Source organism: Pleurodeles waltl, chromosome 1_2 (assembly GCF_031143425.1).
Source record: "Pleurodeles waltl isolate 20211129_DDA chromosome 1_2, aPleWal1.hap1.20221129, whole genome shotgun sequence".
Taxonomy (NCBI): domain Eukaryota; kingdom Metazoa; phylum Chordata; class Amphibia; order Caudata; family Salamandridae; genus Pleurodeles; species Pleurodeles waltl.
In genome coordinates, this window is record NC_090437.1 from 475501677 (window position 1) to 475520270 (window position 18594).

Sequence of the window (18594 nt, forward strand, 5' to 3'; positions counted from 1 at the left end):
CTGCCTCACTGATGAAAGAAGGCCCACAGCATTTTACCCTGGCGGGAGTTGTTCATCACCTATCTTGGGGGAAGCCTTGGTCACCCTGGTAGTAAAACTCTGCAGCAGCAATCCCACTGGGTGCGTCTGCCATTCTGGAATTACTACTCGGATATCTGTTCATGGGAAAAGTAACCCAATGTTGGGATACATACCTGTATGCACATGATCAGGACGTCACCTGCATGGGTGTTCAGTGCTAGGCTGACAGGGAGTAGACAGAAAGGTAAAACACCCTCCACTTTGATCCACAACTCTCATGGCATTGGCGAGCGAGCAGCGCCCAGAAGAGTTCCCTTCCGGCTTCCATCTTTCCTTCTGTCCACCTCTCTAACCATTGTTTTAGCCTACTATCCATCTACCCCCCCTTTCACCCTTCCATCCATCTTTTCTTTCACTATTCCAGTCTTGCACCCACCAATCCTCTCAACATTGTGTCCAGCATTACATCCATTCATCCATACTTTCACTTTTCCATGTTTCCTTTCACCCGTCCAACCATCCTTCCACTATTTCATTTCTTCCCTCCCTCTTCCTCGTTTTCCTTTTCCACTCTTCTAAGCATCCTTTCACCCTTCCTATCGCCTTTCTCTCCTATTTATCTACTCAGTTGTCTTTCCTTCATGCCTACCTGCCTTAGGTTTTTCTTTCTTACCTTCTTTTTACACCCTTCTCTTTACAGTGATTTTCTCCCATTCTGATAATTTCTCCTTCTCAGTCTTGTTTACTTTGCTCCTCTCTACACCTCTCCCTTGCTTTTCCCTTTCACTGTTTAGTTCTTGCGTTTATCTGCAGAATAACAGACCGAAGAAGCCATAAATAAAACCGATCTTCCACTACCCTCAGAAGAGGGTGACGGAGGATCATAAAGGTTGACAACACCATAAGCACCGTTACAACTCTCCTTTACATCAGTCCGTTTAGTTTTGAGGGAGCTCTTGTTACATAAAATATTTTCGGTGGGCGTGGCTAGACACAATACTATACAGAAAATCATAACCAACTTTACTCTAATTCTTCAACTGCATTTTCAGGATGAATCAGAACATATATTTACATACCGGTGTCATCAATACTCCGAATTATCAATCAAGAAAACAAGCAAGCAATGTTTTAGTTTTCTACCGCTAGAGGGCAGTACGGTCACGCAAACCACTTGCAGCATACAGGTTATAGAGGATACAATGGAAGGAAAGCAAACTTTTACATTACCTTTCGTCGCCAAAAATAGAAAGCCAAGAACCCGATGGGCGCTGCTGCTGTCAAGAAAATAGTCCAAAGCCACGGGTTCTCCAATGCAGCAGTCACCAACTGACTTAAAATGCCAGGCTGTGAAAAAACACGCACCCTCAGTTTAATGGAAGTTCACGTTGCATCATCACATACAACCTGACGATCACGTTTGATTATTTATTCAAATAGATTTAGGAGGACTAAATGCGCTTTATGGGTTGACGTTTATTACTAGAAGAAATTCAGAACGATAGTAATTTGGGCACATACATTAGATGTTACTCAGCCACTGGAGGTGAGTGTACTATTCCCTGAGGTAGGGGATACTTTGTAGCCCAGACTTTAGTCGAGCGAACTATTCCCCCAAGGACTCGAGGGAGGAAGATCTAACACAGTAATTTATAAATAAATTAACTACAAATACATACGTTTAAATTAAACGACGTTCTGAGGCCAAACGCATAAAATATATATTCCAGTAATTTCTTGGTGTGCTAGGTAAGTCAAATGCGGCCCAGAGTAAACAAGCTTTGGCAAAGAGCCAATATGTCTTGCCTATGCAAGTTATTGGCTGTGCCAACATGTTTAAGTCATGTTGTACACCAGTGTGACTGCTGTTCAGCATGGCTAAAAGTTAGTGGAGTAAAGAAGAGTGGTGTGAAGTGGAATGTCGTAAAGTGAAGTACAGTGGAGTGTTATGGAGTGATGTAAAGTTGTATAGAATGGTGTGGTGTGAAGTAGAGGGTCATGGAGTGTTGTGAAGTGTCATGGAAGGAGCAGAGTGTCAGAGTGGAGTAGAGTGGAGTAGCATAGAATCTCATGGAGCAGTATAGAAAACGGAGTGGAATGGTGTAGAGGGTTTTGCTTAGAGTGGAATATATATATATATATATATATATATATATATATATATATATATATATATATATATATATATATATATATATTTATATATATATATATAGGTATTTTAGATAATGAGTCAAGGAGCGAAATGGGTCTGTAGCAAGCGGGATTTAGGCGGTCACCATTTTTAAATATAAAAACAATAATACATTCTGCCCAAGTTGATATAAGTCCTAAAGTGCAACATGCCCTCAAGGGCAAGGTCAACAAAGGCCCTATTGTGGGATGTTGGTCTTATACACATCCACTGGGACTCCATCCGGGCCTAGGGCTTTCCCACTTTTACTTGTGTTATTGGCCCGACAACTTCCTCCAAACTGAAAGGGTGTGTGATAAAAGTAGAATTATCTATACAGTTGGTTACATACACTGGGGGAGCCTGCTGATCTATTTCCAGTTTAGTAGTGGAAGAAGTATAAATGTCAGAGAAGTGGTCAACCGACTCTCCCTCCATTATGGCAATCATCATTCTGGTGGATTCCATCTCCCCCGGCGGTAGTGAATTAACTACCTTCCAAAATGATGTGTAGTCATTTTTGAGACATGCTTCATGCAACAGTTCCCAGGGTTTTTCTCTCTTTTTTTACTGCCCTTTTTTACTCTCGCCTAAGTGCACGGACCTCATCCTTACATATAAGTAGTTTACTTAAGTCCGCCTTAAGCCTTTTGTGGGCCTTCGTACATGCCAAACCAAACCATCCTTCCTTTTTGGGATGCCCAGAGCGTCCCCTGGTCAGACTGAGACCCTCTTTTACCCCTTGCGTAATCGCGGTAAAGGCCCTGATACGCTTCAATGGATCTGCGTCATTCTCAAGACATATCCTAAAATTTTCAGTATGATCGTTAATTAGCTGTTTCAAGAAGTCTTGTGGTTCGATCTGTGACCAACGTAAAGAATACCCATTTCGAGATGCCAGTTCAATGTTATTAACCAACTTGGGGGTTTCCTTCTGACACCACTTACCTGGAAATAAAGAGAGCTGTAAACTCTGGGGGTAATGATTGCTTATCGCAGGGTTCTGCAAAGTCGGTCCTGGAGAGCCGGGTCCATGCCAGTTTTTTAGCATATCCACATTTAGAAAAAATATGTTTTCAGAAATCTACAATTTTCTAAATGTGGATGTGCTAAAAATCTGCCATGTACCCGGCTCTCCAGGACTGACTTTGCAGAACCCTGGCTTATCGCTTTATCATGTATTTGATGGCTACACACACTGTGGGAAAAATGATTAGACATTAAGATGAAATCTATTACAGTACAAGCACCTCTGCCATTGAAGGTGGGTTTTAATTGTGGGTTACTAGCATACATTTCATTTAAATGACAAGTCAAATTTCTGCATTAATTCATTCATAGCGTTGCCATATTGGTTATGTATAAAGTGGGACTGTGCCAATTGCCCCCTTCAGCTAGACCGCAAACTTTTTACGCAGGTGTGTTACATAAATGAATGTTAACATCACCACCCCAAAAGACAATCGCCTCTCTCCTAGTTCTGCCGTAGACATTCTCAAAGTCGTTTCCCAGCCATATTATGAAGCGAGGGGCCTCACACAAAGATGCATTGTTATAAAAATAAATAATTACTAGCTGGATCTTTGTTCGTGTATTACAGACAATTATTTGGTAACATGGATTGCAAGTTATCATATCTATTTTGGTTAAGGGAAGCTTGTTTGAGATGTATGTACATAGCCCCCCTTTGGCCTACCATGTCTAGAAGCAATAGCGGGTTGTGTGTTAAGTTCTGAATCCATTATTATGTATGGGGTTCAGGAGCCAAGTCTCCTCTAGACACAAACAACAAAAATCTCCTTTGAATTCCACCCACTCTGTGTTGTTAATCTTATTTCAGAGTCCTGCCACATTCCAGTATAAAAAACCCGATTCAGTTATTGCTAATCTCTCTGCGTGAGTTTTGAAAGTGGCCAACTTTGTCTCATCATATACGGGGGTGAATACAATACAGGGGCAACCAACTTCACCCTTGGCCCGCCTTTCAAGTACCCTTCCTACCATGCATACTCATCCTAGTTACTTTCTTGTTACGAATCCCTGACTTATCACTACTCAGTCATTCCAGGCCTTCTAAGGATGACAGAGTTTGATATCTATTATAAGTAGGTATAGTGCTATTAATAACGTTCCTTTCCCCAGTTAATAACTGTGACCGGGATCTAGGCGAGTCTTGTGCTACATTTGTTTGATAGAAATATTCTAGCTGGAATAACAAGGTGTTGTATAAAGATACTTGCCCAGCACCAACTTTTCACAGAATTCTTTCTACCAAGCTTGGGGATTTAAAAGAAAGCACCACACAATATCCCAGTAATTATTTCTGACTCTTGCCAACCATCTTTATATCTTCAAAGAGGGGGCGACCATGCCAGTTTCCATTCTGGATTCAATCCAGGTCAGGGACTTGTTTCTCAATGCAGTCCATGTTTCCCTGTTATGATCAGGTAGAGTGGGAACATTAGCCAAGATCACTACATAAGGTGTTGCAGCAGGAGGAAGATGTAAAAAATCAATTGGTGAAATTAGTGTATTCAAGGGTGAATGGGTCATGTTTTCTCTACCGGGAGTACTCAAGCTCTTATTTAAACTAGTGGGCCGAGATACCGTGCCTGGGCATACCTCCTTGGTGGCCATATCGGCCTGGGGTTGCCTTAAAATGGTGGATGTTGGCACGGGTTGTATATCAACTGTCTTTGAATACCTTGTACCATTGCCTTGGGCAAATTACTTCAAAGTCCCTATCGGCAAGTTCTTTAATAAGTCCAGGCCATTTGCAATGTTGCTTTCTACATGGCTTAGTCAGTTGGACAAAGTGGAGTGGAGTACATTGGTGTAGAGTAGAGTGGCATAGAGGGGAGTGGATTGTCAGACAGTGGAGTGCTATAGAGTGGAGTACTGTAGGAGAGTGGAACAGCATAGAGTGGAGTACAGTGGCGCATAGTCGAGCGGCATAGAGTTTCAGATTAGAGTAGCATAAAGTGGAGTGGTGTGGACTGAAATAGTGTGTCACAGAATACAGTGGAGTAAAGTGGAGTGGAGTAGAATTTAATGGAGTAGAGCACAACAGAGTGGAGTAGAGTGGCCTAGAGTGAAGAAGCACAAAGTATAGTGGTGCAGAGTAGAATAACGTTGAGTGCAGTGGTGTAGACCGGATTGGTTTTGAGTAAAGGGATGTAGAGTGTATTGGCAAAGAGTGCAATGATGTAGAGTGGCATAGAGTGCAATGGCACAGAGTAAAGGGATGCAGGTTAGAGTTCAGTGGTGTAGAGTACAGTGGAATAGAATAGATTGAAGTGGCATAGAGTGGAGCGGTTCAGGGTAGAGTTGAGTGGTGCAGGGTAGGGTGCAGAGGTGGAAAGTAGAGTGGAGTAGAGTGCAGTGGCATAGAGTGGTGTAAAGTACAGTGGCATAGAGTGCAGCTGTGATGCATAGTAGAGTGCAGTGGTGCAGGGTAGAGTGGAGTGGCGAAGTGTAGGGTGGCCTAGAGTGTAGTGGCGCTGAGTGGACTGAGTGCAGTGACAGAGTAGATTGTTTCAGGATAGGGCAGAGTGGCACACGGTAGAGTAAAGTGGCATAGAGTAGAGTGGCCTACAGTGCAGAATAGGCTAGAGTGGCATAAAGTGGATTGGCATAGAGTACGCTGGTGTAGAGTGGAGTGGCACTGAGTAGAGTGCATTCGCGTACAGGGCAGTAGCACAGAGTACAGTGTTGCAGAGTAGAATGGCATAGAGTGGAATTGTATAGAGTGCAGTGTTGATGAGTGCAGTACTGCATAGTAGAGTAGTGTGAGGGTAGAGTCCATTGGCATAGGGAAGAGGGGTGTAGAGTAGGGGGCAAGAGTGAAGTGGTGTAGAGTGCAGTGGTGCAGAGTAGAGTGCATTGATGCAGTGTGTAGTGGAATGGAACAGTGTGGAGTTGTGCAGAGTAGAGTGGAGTGGAGTAGAGTTGAATTTGCATAGTGTGGTAGCACACTGCCATTACAAACAACACATCTTCAATTGAAATGGGCAATACATTTGCACAGATATATAGCATTATTGATAAACGTGTACAGCGCACAAGCGATAATGTGTGGAAATGTCATCACCTAGTGTATTGATTTGTTTTGATCATACTAAAATACAAAAACACTTCTGAATTAGCAAAAATATGCTTTATTTGTGCTTTTCTAAATCTGATATATTCTGAACTATCTACACAGTTCATTTACAGACATTTAAATTTTGTTGTGTGCTAGAAAACAAATAACATTGTACAGCCTTCCTCAAGAATTCCCCCAGTTGCCAGTGTAATTGTCACATAAATCCTCTCATTCTGAAATCAGAGGAAGAAAACTAAACACCAAGCTCCCTGGAAGACAAGGTCTGACTTTTGGCCTCTGTCTTTTAATGCACAGGAAATGTGAAAAAATAAGAACATGATTTAAAGGCCTGTTTACAGAACTCCAGTAATGGTGGAATAGTACAGTAAATAGGGTTTGAGCAAGGGAGGGGACGAACTCAAGCTGGACAGCCTAAAACAAATACAGCCAGCAAACAGAAAGCAAGCAAATGTGTGTTACAGACCACAAAGCCAATGGTAAGCAATTGGCAGAATGCATTCCCAGGGAAGCTTTTTGAATGTCCCCAAGATGGCATTCGCTTATGCTTTGACCTAAAAATGGGACAGTACTTGTTCCCACAAAACAATGACTAAACGTTAGAGGTTTTATTGTCAATTCAAATGAAGTGGATATTCAATTTGGCATAGCCACTTATTTTATGCATCTTCCTTAACAACAACATTTAACTTCCTTTCATTTTGCCATTCCGCCCCCTCCAGGTAGATTCTCAGTCATTAAGCATGAACCATAATGTACTTGGGAGGGCAGGATTGGAATATGAAAAGTTACACAGATCTTAGTCTTAGGTCTGACATAATACAGTTATTGTCTAGGTCCCACGGATTTTACAGACTTAGACAGCAGAGCTACCACTAAGGTTACAGAGAGTATACCAGTTCAAGAAGCAAAAACAGCAGAAAATCTTACACTTGTCTTGGAGTTTCAGGACAACCTATCAAAATCTATAGTTGTCCATCTTGTGCCTGGGATGACCAACAGATGCTAGGGGTAACAACGTGTTACTAGCTGTGACTGCCTTATACAAAAGGGGAAACACTGGCTTCTCAGCGTAAGAAGTTACTACAAGGTGGTGGTTATGTGATACTAGTGGGGTCACTATATGTGAGAGCAGCTCAATCTGTTCAATGAATGCCGACCATAAGTGGTGGCGATGACATTACAGTTTTCACCACCAGACGCCCCAAAGATAAGTGCAAGTGCCCCTCATCGGCAACCACGGGCTCAAATTAAGCACTGCCTCCATTGCTGCAAGCCCTCCCTCCCAGTTACCTTCTTAATTAATACTTGGCCCTCGCACCGCTACACAGTGGTTGTCCTCAATGCTAGTGTTTGAAAATCCAGTGGGGCTGGACCTCTCTGGCCTCTCAGCTGCCATGCTTGTTTTACGTCCTGTAATTATTGGGCTTATAGCCCATATCAGGCCCTTGATGAGCGAAAATTGGGACATTTGGCATCCCACTTTTGCCCAATGCAGAATGCATGACAAACACCTAAAATATGGGAGCATCCCAGCTCCCCTATTTCTCTAGGTCTTGCAGTACTGGATCGAGCTCACACCTCTCCAGGGCTCTCAGCGCTAGACCATGGCTCCTGAGGCCCTAGGAGGTGACGCTCTCCAGGGCTTCACAGCACTTGATCATGGCTGTGAGGCCAATGGAAGAGGGGTCCAGTGGTACTGCAATAGTACTAATGATCCTGCTACAAGCAAGGTAAATGGTCCCCCAGCTCCTGTGCATTGCCTGGACAGCAAAATAGCAGCAGACCCTTTCACCATACAGACTGCTGTTAAAGCTCCTCAGATACTTCCTGTCTTTGGAATACCTTACCATTGAACATCAGGGCCCATCTTCAAGGAAGACCACATTCAAGATAAATCTCAAAAACTTGCATTTTTCCAAACTAGCCCCGCAGAAAGTAATTTCTTTAGAGTCTTTGCATCTTCCTAGTGTCAAGACGGCTGGTGACTAGTCAACCATGCTATAAAGCTTTTCTAATATAATATTGTTTTCTTTTGATGCCCTCTTCTACATTCCTAATTCCTGGAACTCTCATCCACTAAGTATCAGAATCCAACCTTTCTGCTTTTCCTTTGGAAAGCAACAAAAAATACACCTATTCTGTCCACTCTCACCCCACTGCTAATTAATGTTACTTGTGTTCATTACATTCAGGAGATTTCACCACCGGATTAAATTATCCTGCCAAGGGAAGTAAAATGTTCCTTCTTGGTTTCTTTGCAGACCTGGTGTTAGAGTGGTGGCTTTTTTTTTTTTAAACAATGAGTGCCCTATGTACCAGGATTCTTTTCACTAAGTCGTATTATCCTTGTGTGTGTGCTGATGCCACTCAAATTAACTTTACCGAGTCAGGCTGGACCGCCTTCCCCACTCCAATACACCTACACTGTGCCACCTACTCCATTTGAAATTTGGAAGGTTGGAGATGAAATTATGTTTTTGCTGGTCCACAGTGCTGTACCATTACCAAAATATGTCTTATGAAATGATTCTGCAGTTCTTAGGAGAGTGGATAACTTATCCACGCACACACTGAATGCTATTACATATTGCCACTAACCTAATGGTAATTGACGCCAAGTTTAATCATGTTATGCCGATTCTCTCCATGCTACATTGGCTGCCCATTGGAGCCCATGCCTCTATTTAGGATCTAATATCTAACCTATACAACCATTCATTTAAAGAAAGGGCACCAAAAAGACCTATGGATGTCTGTGCATTCTACAAATACTCTTTCACATAGCAAGAGAGTGGCTGGTGTTGGTGGCTCTTGCCTATGCATTATCTTTATCCTTGACCACTAATGTTTTGCATCCGGTGTTGCCTCCATACTAGAGCCCTTTCTATATAATTGGGACCCACATCTGAGATAATGGTGATAACTCCTGACACATCGTGGACATCCATGGTATGATGATACCCACCCATCACATAAACTTGGCCAGCCCGGTTACTCTGCGTATATATTGCATACTTGCCATAATGTTACATACTCTTCACCTAATGGTGGTGGTCTGTGCGCAGCAGTAGGGCATGTGAATACTTCATGAAGAGTACACAATGATGTTAGGGACTCAGTGTGTACTCTTTAGAACTGGAAAGCTTGGGTGTGGGAACAAAAAAAAAACATGCTGTTGCTAGATAACATTATTTGAGTTTATTTATTCAACATGAAAAAACCTTGCATTTGACAGAAAAATGTCTATCCAAAACACTCACAAGCTGATGGTTGTGGACAAACTGATTACATTTAAAAAGTGTACTGGAAGTTGGTATTTCAGTAATAATTCATGCTTCGGTCAGGAAGGATACTGTTGATGGCCAACAGTTCACACTTGTTGACTGTATGCACACAGGCACATGCACATGTGCACACACCAAGAAGCATGCATGCACACACAAACATAACCGCACACCATCAGCATTTTTTCCATATGTACCTTCTATTGTCCTCCATGATCCTGCTGGTGCTTATTGAGGCCTTCACTCTTTCTCACAGCCAGCTGCTGTGCCAATATCAGTGCCCCAGGGGGAGGGAGAAGTGGATAAATATGTCATAGTGGGCAGGGGAGGTGATTGATGCAAGTTACTGAGGTGGGGAATATGGAGCTAGAGTGCTGGAGGGAGGAGGCGAGCAGGTGTGCCTGGAGATTTTAGGGGGCAAGCAGAAGAGACAGTTATCCTGGGTAAGTGGGTAAGGAGACGAAGCTGGGTTAGCCTGGGCAAGGGGGCAAGCAAGGCTGCCTGGAGGAGAGAAGATTGTTGAGCCTGAGGAGGGAGCAAGTAGGAGTGCCATTTGGCATTCTATGGCATTCAGAGGTGTAATTCCCCCAACCCATGCCCCAAATCCTCCGAGTAGAATTAGGGCTAGCTCGCTTCTCTTGCTTACCAGTGTATATCAGCATGTGGATAGATACTACACCATTTAATGTCCCATCTCTTTGAAAGTCCATGAGCTGCCACTAACCGTGGTGCCCAGTTGAGGAACATTTCACTTCCAACCATTCCCCAGGACAAAATCCCACATCTGCTCCTAGACGTGTTCCCATTCCTGCAGCAGGTCCATAACTCCAGGGCACTTCTGGCACAACCCGTAGGTGCCATGTCCTTACAGAAGTTCCTAGTAGCTGGAAAGCTTGTCACCATCAAATTTTAGCACCACATGATTCTTACCTTGTAAAGTGAGAGGGGTGTTAAGAAGATGATTCCTCAGTCACGTTTCAGCAGAATTGTCTTCTGTTTTAGGACATCTTCTGTCTAATACAGAGACCCTATCCATCAAGTATCTGCTCAACTGCTCAACTCCAACTCCTGTCTTTTGAATACTAACATACCTATTCTGGAGTGGACAGCACAGAACATTTTAAGTTCAGTCAACACTGTAATATCAGCATAGTCTTACAACATACCACACACCTCCCCCACATTAACAGCCAAAATACTTATCAATCAAACTATACATGTACATATGATAACCATCCATAAAATGACTCACACAAAATCATTAGAGTGGGCTGGTCTCTTACTGACCAGTGAACTTTTACTTTTTAAGGTTGGCAACCTTTTATTATTACCCACATTTTCTGGAGTCTTCAATGAGTTCTTCTCAGATTCCTGTCCATTGTTTGTTTGATCTCCATCTAAGTTTTTCAAAAGAGTAATCCTATTCAAATTCCAAATATGATAGCCTTCAGTTTTCTCTGGCATTTCTGATTACTTTGATAATCTTTATCGGCTGACTGAATTTGTTCATCAAAGCACATCTCCTTGGGTTTTTTTTTGTTACCCAATCCCCAGTTCATCAAATCTCTATTGTCTTTTATTCAAAACTCCTTTTTTCTTTTTCATTTTTCTTTTTCTTTTCTTTTTCTTTTTCAACACACTTTTCAATTTCAGCCTCTACTCTTTCATACTCAGTTCCATTCTTGGCTCCCATACTTTTAATCTTGTTTACCTCTGCCGGACTCACCAAGTCATTCAGAAATCTTTTTCTAAACAGCAAAAAGGGTGTTACAATTGTTGATGAATGTGGAATCAGTGTATACATGTAAAACCTCCTTTTTAATCCTCCATCCAATTAAGGCCATTAGCTGAGGCATGTTGAATATAATCCTTGATCACTTTTTTAAAGCGTTCAATCATACCATTAGCTTCTGGATGATATAGAGCCATGTTTTGTGTTTAATGTCCCTCTGCCCTGGAAATTCCTCCATTAATCTTGATGTCAACTGAAATCCATTATCCGTCAAACGTGATGCTGGAAATATCTCTCTTCCAAAAATAAAATTATATCAAGTGTTCCCACTGAGTTTACTATCTTCAACTCAGGCCATCTAGATAATGTATCAATGCACAAATTATATACATGTCATTGTCTGAAACTCTAATAGGTCTGACTATATCCAGAGCAACTTCAAACCTGGGTCCAGGTGCTAAATCTGTGATTACCATGCGCTGTATCCTGCATTTCAGAATCTTGTTACTCTTTCCATATTCAACACAGCCACGCACCACTCGTTCAATCATAAGGTCCACACCTGGCCACCAGTAAGTTTGCCGCACTCTCTCCTTGGTCTTGAATATGCTAGGATGTCTTTCATGGGCCCAATTCATCAATTTCATTCTAACCATCTCAGGCGGAATTAGTCTTCCACCTCTCATCACCAAAACAACTCCCACTAAAAGCTTGTGTCTTACCTGCCAAAATCCTTTTCAATCTTTACACACTTTGGGGGTTATTCTAACTTTGGAGGAGGTGTTAATCCGTCCCAAAAGTGACGGAAAAGTGACGGATTTACCACCAGCCGTATTACGAGTCCATTATATCCTATGGAACTCGTAATACGGCTGGTGGTATATCCGTCACTTTACCGTCACTTTTAGGACGGATTATCACCCCTCCAAAGTTAGAATAACCCCCTTTGTCTTTACCATATCATCCATCCTTTATTTTACAAATTAATTTTCTAAGTTATATATCACTCTCTAGTTCTACTTTCCATTCCTCTTCTTGTACAATACCTCCCGACACCATATAAACCTTAATGGTTTCATCACCAAACTCATCTTCTGTTTCCAATCCTTCCTGCTTATTGTTACCATTTACACACAGTCTCGTGCAACAATCTGCAACTATGTTCTTCTCACCAGGTACATAAGACACTTCAAAATCAAACTCTTGCAGCACTACAACCCATCTTCTTATTCTGTTGGATATTGAATCAATTCCCTTTGCAAAAACCTTCCATCGGGCTTTTTGTCTGACATTTCCTCAAAAAAACTGCCCCAAAGGAATTTCTTCAATTTTCTAATAGGCCAGTACATGCCTAGTGCTTCTTTCTCTATTACTGAATAATTGTATTCAGCCTCGTTCAGTTACTTGGTTTAACACTGCACCCTAGCCTTTGGTACTAGCATCAGTTCTTAGAACAGTTTTTACTCCTGACTCAAAACTACTTACATGTGCTGCCCTAGAAAGATTTTTCTTAATTTGTACAAATTCTTTTTCACACTCCTGCGAGCATTTAAATTCCATTCCCTTTTTTAGCAGTTTCATCATGCTCTTCCACCTTCAGCACAATTTGGGATAAATCTGTTGCAAAATTCTGCAGTTCCCAAGCATTTTACCAGTTGGTCCTTAGTAGAGGGAGTTGACATGTTATTAATAACATTAACCACATTCTCCTAATGGAGGAATCCCTTCAGCAGTGATCAAATGTCCTAGGCACTCTATTTCATTCACACCAAACCTACATTTTTCATGTTTTAGTGTAGGCCCACTCTCACTCAAACTCTTTAGAACTTCACTCACTCTATAATTATGCTCCTCCTGAGTGCTTCTATGCACCAACACATCATCCTGATATGTTTTCACTCCATTTACTACCCTCAATTTATTTTCCATGGCTGTTTGGAAAACAACTGAACAAGAAACCAACCCAAAAGGCATTTCTATGTTCCATAAGGCATTTAGAGATATTTGTATGTTCCAAAAGGCGTTATAAAAGAGGACAGTTCTTGTGACTGAGGGTGTAATGATATCTGATGATACTCCGATGTCAGATGCAGAGAAGTAAAACATTTTACCCCCTCTAAATAACATAACATCTCAGTAATGCTCGGTAACGGATAACAATCTGCCACCAGAGTCTTGTTAAACTCTCTGAGATCCCAGCTATTACAACAGGCGACACCCATTCTGAGGCTTTAAGCTCTTCAATCACACCACACTTTAGTAGTTTGTCCAACTCCTTCTTCATAGCATTTCTAATCATCATTGGAGCATTTCTTACTTCACCCACATTGGCATCACACCAGGTCTAAGTTTTAAGCGATTAACATAATTTTTAAGGTGACCCAGATCTTTCCTAAATACCTCTGAAAACTGCTTTTCATAATCAACTTTCACAGATGTTTCACCCACATTTGATACCATTACACCTTCCTTAGCAAACCAATTTCCTTTCAACCTCACAGGTGTTTCAATTGGATCAAGGTACACTGACAATTCTTTCTGATGGAGCCAGCTGATCAAAGAATCACCCTTCACTGACACATATTTTTGCTGGACTAATTCTATCCTGTAATTCCACACTGCCCCAAAAATAACCCATTAATTTGATGGGTTGCCCTCCATACCAATTTCCGGTTTAATCAATTTTAATATATTAGATTTGTTCTCAAAAAATGTTCTCAGAATAAGTGTTATCTTTGCATTGAATCAAATAACATGCTCACTGGAGACCCACTGATTTTCACTACTTCAAATAGTCCTCCCTTTTCCTGACTTTTAATTTGCAAAACAATTTCTTCACCTCCATCATCATCAGGATCACCCAATACTTCACTCACTTTTTTCTTATTTTTTCACATCTGCAGCAAGAAATAAAATGTTCTTTTCTTGCACTAGTTTGGCACGTAGCTTGCCACCTAGAACATTCTTTGAAGTTTGCTACATGTTCCATCATATTGCCGCACCGGAAACAATTAGATTTCTTCATGACTTTCACTTCTTGTTTTCCCTAGTAGCTGTCATACCTTTTTAAAAAAAAGTATTTTTTTTTGTAAACTTTATTTCTCATTTTTTTCAACTCTTTGTACATTCTAAACATTGCACCATGAACACGTTTGCACACATAGGCCAGTCCCCCCATACTCCATGACATTCCTTCTCAGATGTAGTCCCTAGCCCAAATTTAGAAGGTACAAGAGGTGTGCATCATACATAGTCATTGCGTTCCCCGTAACGGTGTAAGTACTGATCCTAGTAACATAGCCTGTACAACCGCTATTCCTGAGTACCCAGGGAGACAACCTGCCCAGTTTCTTTAATCTCAATTCGTGTAAGTATCACCTGCCATGTTTGTATATCCTCCTCAAGGTGTTCATCCCTTCTAACCTGCCGTAACCGTATTTCTTCTGCCACTGCCCATTCCTTGATGTCTTTATACCATCCCTGTAGGCTAGGTCCCCGCGTATTCATATAGGCAATCGCCACCCTACTCCCGGCTAACACCAGGGCCAGCTGTATAACTTTCCAGTCCATTTTTTTAACCTTTTTTTCCTCTTGACATCCCCCAGAAGGCATTGAATGGGGGTCCGCTTGAGTCTCACCACTCCTACTCCTCTTAAAGTTTGGACCACAACCTCCCAAAAGCTTTGTACTGTCGGACAATCTCATGCTAAGTGTAGGAAGGTTGTGGGTCGCGTACTACAGCGTTGGCAACCGTCATCCCTGCTAGGATCAATTCTATGGAGGAAGGCAGGGGTGACATATGTGCAATGTATGTAATTCAAATGTATTAGTTTGAATCTAGAATTACAGGTCCCCTGGCGGAGCAAGGCACATATTGCCTTCCACTATGCCTCTTCCAACGGGGCGTTCAGTTCGATGTCCCATGCCTCACTAGCCCACAGAACAGGCAAAGCTGTATCTGTCACCATGGCCTTATATATATATGTGTGATACAAGATGTTTGCCCCCGTATTCCAGGAGTACCCTAAACAGTATCGAGGAGGGTAGGGCTTCTGGGTAAGTGGGCAATATCTCTTGGGCTATATTAAGTATACTGGCATTTGTTAAGAACTGTCCCTGGTTCAACCTGAATGTATCCTGTGCTGCCTCGAAGGCTATAAGGTCTCACTGGGATAGAGGTCCGCAAAGCGTTAAGCACCCACCCTCTTGCCAGGGTTGAGCATCCACTGTGGAGGTCAAGTGTCGAAATGCTGGAAGATCCCAAAACTCAAAGTCCTGTGCAAATGGTGCGCGGCGCAAGACCAATTTCACCGCCTGCATCCACAGTGTTGCTGTATGTTTTATTATGTATGGGAGTGATTGTTCCCTTCTAACCCCCATGTTTAGCAGCTGCACAAGGGTTTTGCGCCAGGTGTCATTCCTAAGAAGGGTTTTCTCCCAATTGTCACCCTCCGATAGCCAGAGTGCCGCATATTGTAACTGGGAGGCTAAATAGTAGTACTCCATATTGGATAATACCAGTCCCTGCTCAGCGAGTGGGAGTTGAAGGGTCTCCCGCTTCACCCTGCAGCGGCCCCCCACCCATACCAGAGACATCAGCCGTGAATGCAAACGCCTGAATACCGAGCGAGGGAAGCAAATTCTGCAATGTATACAAGCATTGAGGCAAAAATATCACCTTTGCGACCAATACTTGCCCCATTATTGATAATGGGAGTGTGTTCCAAAATGGCACAGAGCTTTCCAAGCCTGAGAGTACCCTCTCAATGTTGAGTTGATTACGGTGCTGGACTGTGTGGGCCACCATAATCCCAAAATATCAGAAATGGTTAGTCTCCCAGCACATGGGCATGATCAGCAATGCATCCGGTGGGAGCCACGCTAGGCCCCCCAATGGGAATATCAGAGATTAAGGGCCAGATGTAGTAAACAGTTTGCACGTCGCAAACAGTAAATTTCGCTGTTTGCGACGTGCAAACTGCACTTGGCAATGCACAAAACCCCTTTTGTGATTCGGTAACCTGGTTACCGAATCGCAAAACAGGTTTGCGAGTCGCAATTAGGAAGGGGAGCCCCCACTAGGTATTACCCTAATCTTTCTGGGTCTGGGTCCCCCATGTTCTCATAAACTCCCTCAAGGTGATACCTGAATACTGTGACTATATCATGTTGTGTGCTCGCCTCTCCCCCCTGGGGGTTTGTGAGATGGAGTACTAAGGAGTGCGGCTGTTCCCATCGGAGGATCCATGCCAGAAGCCTCCCGGAGCTGTCACCCTCACGATGTAGGAGTTGTCAATATGATTTTAAAGTGTAGTGTTCAAGTCTATCTTTGGTTTCAGTCACTTGATGAAGAAGGTTAATTTCCTCCTGTTGACTATTGCACCCCACACTGCACTTTGCTGGCACGCCGCCAGGACATCCTACCTGTCAGTCGGTTCTGCCTGCAATGCCTTCCGCACTCCACACGTAAACCCCATACATACTCTCCGGAGTACGGTCTTAAATGCTTCCCATTCTGTCACCCGCCTGTGTTCGGACATCCAATTATGTTCCATGTAGGCTGCTAGTGATTGTGCAATTGTGTCTCTGCCCACGGATCCTAAAGAATCACTGATGGGAATCTCCAGTAAATAAAGGGTTTAGTAGGGACAGCCCCACTGAAACACACACATCACTGGGGTGTGGTCAGACAAATATCTTGTAAGGTGGGATACCCTCTGTACTCTGGGGGTGGTATGATGGGTGAGCAATATACAATCGAGCTGACTAAATGTGCCATGTATATTCGAATAACGCATATATTCCCTGCAGTCTGGGTGTGTGTCCCTCCAAATGTCTGTAAACCCAAGGTGTGACATTGTTATTTTTAAATCTGTAGTCATTCTTGGCTTGGTACCCTGTCTGGGGGGATATCTGTCCATGTCCCCATCTGTAATACAATTGAAGTCCCCCACCCAAAAAGTATCGGACCCAATGTGCATGGACAGTTAACTAGCTAAGGTGGGATAGAATGTGGGGTCATCCGAATTTGGGGCATAGAAATTGAGTATTTCCAATTGCTGACCATTCATGGCCCCCAAAAGCAGGATGTACCTGCCTTCTCTGTCTGCCTCCATAGAGTGCAAGGCAAAAGGGACCCCTGGGGCTATCCAGATGTACACCCCCCTAGTGAAGGATGAGAAAGTAGCATAATAATTTTGCCCCCTCCATTTTTTGGCCAGCTTCTGTGCTTCGGTGTCTGGCAGATGAGTTTACTGAAGGCAAGCTATACTGTCCCGCCAGCGCCTAAGCAATGACATCACCCTGTATCATTTTGGAGCAGTACCAAGCCCTCTCACATTCCAAGTAAGAAGTGTATAGGTGTTTCGGGACTACCATTGTGTTTGATATTCTAAATGTCTCCTCTGTGGGGGTGCCTTCAGACCATCCCGGCTATAGTATGCAACACAAACCAACATGTATAACATAGACAACTGAAACCAGAACTTCGCCAACAACCCCCCTCCTCCCATGGACAACCGTAGCATTAACGTAAGTCTATCTGAGCCCACCCACTATTGTGTCTGGACGCTGACACTCCCCTTACCGGCCCAACCTGGACCTGTTCACTTAATTGGCTACTCCTTCAATACCAATTTCTTACAGCATCAAGACACCCTACTATCTGCTTACTGTAACGACCTGAGCATGTATGATCTCAGCTTGTTGTCCCAGCTTTACACTGTGGCGGCATGTGGCATAGCAAACCTAGGAAGAGTCATTCCATTATGTCCGCTTAGCAAGCACATGTTCATTGCTGCATGTTTGGCCCCCCAGGGATCTGAACAGACAACCACCACATTTCCTCTCTGGCACCATGGTCCTCAGCCCTCCATAGGGGCCTTCTCGCAGGAGGCCACATCCGACGATGTCCCTGGTTTGGAGCCCCTGCTGTGCGTGACAAACTCCCCCGAGGGTTCCCGCTCTGGTGACCAGCTCGCCTTCCCTTGGGAGCTTGACTGCGATACATGCATAGCGCCATCCTCCCCTATGTGGATACTGTGAGTGGTCGACGAGTCTCGCTCCTGGGCTTCACTGTCGGGATCTGTAGGAGCTATACGTGGTTGATCGTCCCGTGTCCTTTTCCCTCTCCTGATCTCTCGGCCCCAGCCCACGGTCTACGGCACCCCAATTTCAAGCCAGTCAAGCCACTTTTTAAAAAAAGCGTGTTTTGCTATTGTGGAGGACTTTCAATTTGGCAGGATACAACAACATATATGTCAGTCCTATGACCTTTAAT

The 18594-nt window shown here is 43.2% G+C and overlaps 1 protein-coding gene across 1 annotated transcript in view; it reads right to left on the bottom strand.

The window, feature by feature from the left end:
* CLGN (calmegin) overlaps positions 1–18594 on the bottom strand; it is a 317529-nt gene that overhangs the window by 54253 nt on the left and 244682 nt on the right. Inside the window, exon 12 of the mRNA XM_069241043.1 lies at positions 1252–1368. Coding sequence (XP_069097144.1) covers positions 1252–1368 — 117 coding nt within the window. The remainder of the gene's footprint in view (positions 1–1251; positions 1369–18594) is intronic.